This window comes from Benincasa hispida, chromosome 9 (genome assembly GCF_009727055.1).
Source record: "Benincasa hispida cultivar B227 chromosome 9, ASM972705v1, whole genome shotgun sequence".
NCBI classification, from domain to species: Eukaryota; Viridiplantae; Streptophyta; class Magnoliopsida; order Cucurbitales; family Cucurbitaceae; genus Benincasa; species Benincasa hispida.
The window spans coordinates 8,893,193-8,896,182 of record NC_052357.1 but is presented as its reverse complement, the minus strand read 5'-3'; the positions used below and the strand labels follow the sequence as shown (position 1 = coordinate 8,896,182).

Sequence of the window (2,990 nt, the reverse complement as noted above, 5' to 3'; positions counted from 1 at the left end):
CACATAAAATGTAAATCTTAAGTCATGCTAGCTAAGTACCTCTCAACCCATTCATAAATTTAGCTACTCATGCGAAGTATGGAGAGATTGAACATAGATTGAAACAAGATTTCCATTTTCTATAAATAAAGTACTGGATACAAAATAACAAATGGAATTTAGAGATAAGAAGCCCGGTAAGTAATGTCTTGCTTCCAGTGGCCTTTTACACTATTCTTTTTCACTTCAACTCTGTCCAGATGCATATCCTTGCTCTCACAAATGTTGGCCCTCTCTCCTTTATAAAATTTTCCGGCAGTCTCTCGATCTGTCCAGGAATGATCTTTTGGTTTCCTCGTCTCCTTGCTTGTCTCCGTCCTCTAAGTCTAAGTATGGGTATGTACGTGAACAGACTAATAGCTCCTAACTTGTATATTCTTGATATCCTATTACAATGGTGGCCTTCGGTATTTATAGAGCTCAAGGTGAAGCAGCCTTTCTCTCTAATGATTGCAATAATGGGCAGTCATTAAATTCCTGCTCTGATGCGCCGATTAATGGTCACCGAAAGTTGAGTGTACTTGCTACAATGTGGCTTTAACGGCTTGTCAACTAAATTTGGATTCGACCTTCATCAGCTTTCCGTCCCATCATGATTTATTATGTTGTCACCTTGATGCGCAGTCTTTATGCAGCCACCTTTTTTAGCAACTTCTCACGATCGCATACGATTGCATGACTTTACAATCGCAATCTTCAAGCGCGCTGATGCCTAATTTCTTTGGATCGCAATTTCCCTTGCTCCAACACATTTTTCCTACACAAACTAAGTAAATTAACTGCTTTTATGCGATGGGCGCATGTGATCGCAATTTCTTCAGTTTAGCGCATTTGGACATGATATTGCTTATTTTTACCATCGCATTCTCTCATTGTTTTACTTATTTGAGCTATAATAACGTGTATTTCTACCCGTTATCAAAGATCAGGCTAGTATGCAAATAGCTCAGAGCAGACAAAAGAGTTATGCCGATGTGAGATGTAAGGACATGGAATTTGAGACTGTTGTTAAAATGTTCTTAAAAGTGGCCTCTATGAAAGGTATTATGAGGTTTAGCAGGAAAGGGAAGTTGAGTCCGAGACACATTGGACCTTGCGAGGTCTTGGAACGAATTGGCCCTGTAGCGTATCGATTGGCATTGCCTCCAGCACTGTCTTCAGTTCATAATGTCTTCTATGTTTCGATGCTAAGAAAGTATGTGACAGACTCGTCACATGTAGTTGACTTTGAGTCCTTGTAGTTGAATGACAACTTGAGCTACGAGGAGAAACCTGTAGAGATTCTCGCCAGAGAGATAAAGACATTACGCCACAGGGAGATAGCATTTGTGAAAGTCCTGTGGCAGATTCATCAGTTCAAGGAAGCCACTTGGGAGCGAGAGGATGAGATGAGGGCCTAGTACCCGGAGCTATTCCAGGAGTAAACTTTCAAGGACGAAAGTTCCATAAGTGGGGAAGAATATAACACCCCAAATTTTGTTAGTAATGTAATTTCAGTATTTTCTTTTAATTGGGGGCGTTTTTGGAATTTTTGACTTTAAGTGTAATTATGGGAATTTAATTGTTGACGTTGGAAATTATTTATGTTGAAAATGATTGGCATAAGTTATTATTTTTTTTAAAAGGAAGGGAATTTAAAGAATTATGTGGATTAGGAAAAGAATAAAATAAAATAAGGTATATTTTATTCTTTGATTTTTTTTTTTATTCTTTCCTTTCCTTTTCCTATTCTTTTTCTTTTTCTTCCCCTCCCCCTTTTCTTCTTCCTCGTGTTGCCCGAGACCCCACCCCTCCCTCTGCTTTTGTATTCCCCTTTCTGTTCACGTGCCCTAGCAACTGCCTTAACTTCCACTGTTCAGACCCAGTCGCACGTTATCATCGACACCGCCAAGCCATCTTCTCTCGCCATCGACCAAGCCAGTAGCAAAAAACTGCCTGATCTGTTCGCCCAGCCCTCATGCCAGCTCGCCCGCCGAGTAGAGTCGTCCCAATCTGTTCGCCCAGCCCTCACGCTAGATCGCCCACCAAGTGGATTCGTCCAGCCACCGCTTGACGCTGTCCAGCCACATGTCGTCGCTCGGGTTTCAGCTCCGTGAGGCCATTCGACACCCTAACTAGCCGTCCATGTTCAGCCATCAAATTTTTTGCCACCGTCGAGGCCTTAGCCATTGCTTGAGTTCGTCGGTCGCCACTGCGTAATCTTAAGGGAGTCTTGAGTTTTGGGTTAAGATCTAAATGATTTTCATGGGTTTGTTGAAGATCTAGAATAGCCAATAAATATTGTGTTTAATTATCACTTCAATCAGGATTTTGGAGGTTGGACTTGATAGTTTGAAGAAGCTTAAGAGACTTTTGGCGTGCTGACAAGCAAAGTTAAAGTGATTTCGGCAAGGATTTTGGTATGCTTTGGGGCTTTGTTACTTGTTTGGTTCGAGTGTAATTTATACAAATTAAGTTATTAAGTTTTGTTGTGGATTTTGGCGGGATTTTACTCTTAGGAGTGTGAACCTAAAGGTTAAGATTTATTTTGGTTTAAGTACTAGGATTAAATTCCAAGATTGTGAAGATTAGAAGGGTGTTGGTTGCTCGAATAATTGTTTGGGCTTAAATTCAACGTTTGAAGGTGAATTCGAATCGGACCACATCTTAGGTAAGTTTGTTTGGAAATATTTGGTAATATTTGGGAATTTGGAATTAGGATTGAGTTATTAATTTTAAAGCTTGGTTTATGTTTAGAATTGATTAAGGATTCGAGAATTTCACAAAGATTCAATTGCTTTTTGGTTCAACCTAATATCAAGGTAAGTAATCTTACTACTGGAAACTTCCCACGGACTAGGCACTAGATGTATGCTAGCATGATAGATGGACATTATGACAGAACGATATCATGATCGACTGATCGTATAGTATAACTGATGTATTCTTGTATGAGGATCTGAAAGATTAAT

At 39.8% G+C, this 2,990-nt stretch overlaps 1 protein-coding gene across 1 annotated transcript; it reads left to right on the top strand.

Annotated features, from left to right (window-relative positions):
- The first annotated feature begins 1,028 nt into the window (after positions 1-1,028).
- Positions 1,029-1,439, top strand: LOC120084512. The gene is made up of 2 exons (XM_039040306.1): positions 1,029-1,199; positions 1,281-1,439. Exons 1-2 carry the CDS (start codon positions 1,029-1,031, stop codon positions 1,437-1,439), a joined length of 330 nt encoding a protein of 109 aa, XP_038896234.1.
- Positions 1,440-2,990: the final 1,551 nt, after the last annotated feature.

Coding starts and splice junctions, on each gene's coding strand:
- LOC120084512 (XM_039040306.1), top strand. CDS start 1,029: ATGGAATTTGAGACTGTTGTTAAAATGTTCTTAAAAGTGGCCTCTATG. Junction 1,200..1,280: donor TGCCTCCAGCACTGTCTTCA/GTTCATAATGTC, acceptor GAGTCCTTGTAG/TTGAATGACAACTTGAGCTA.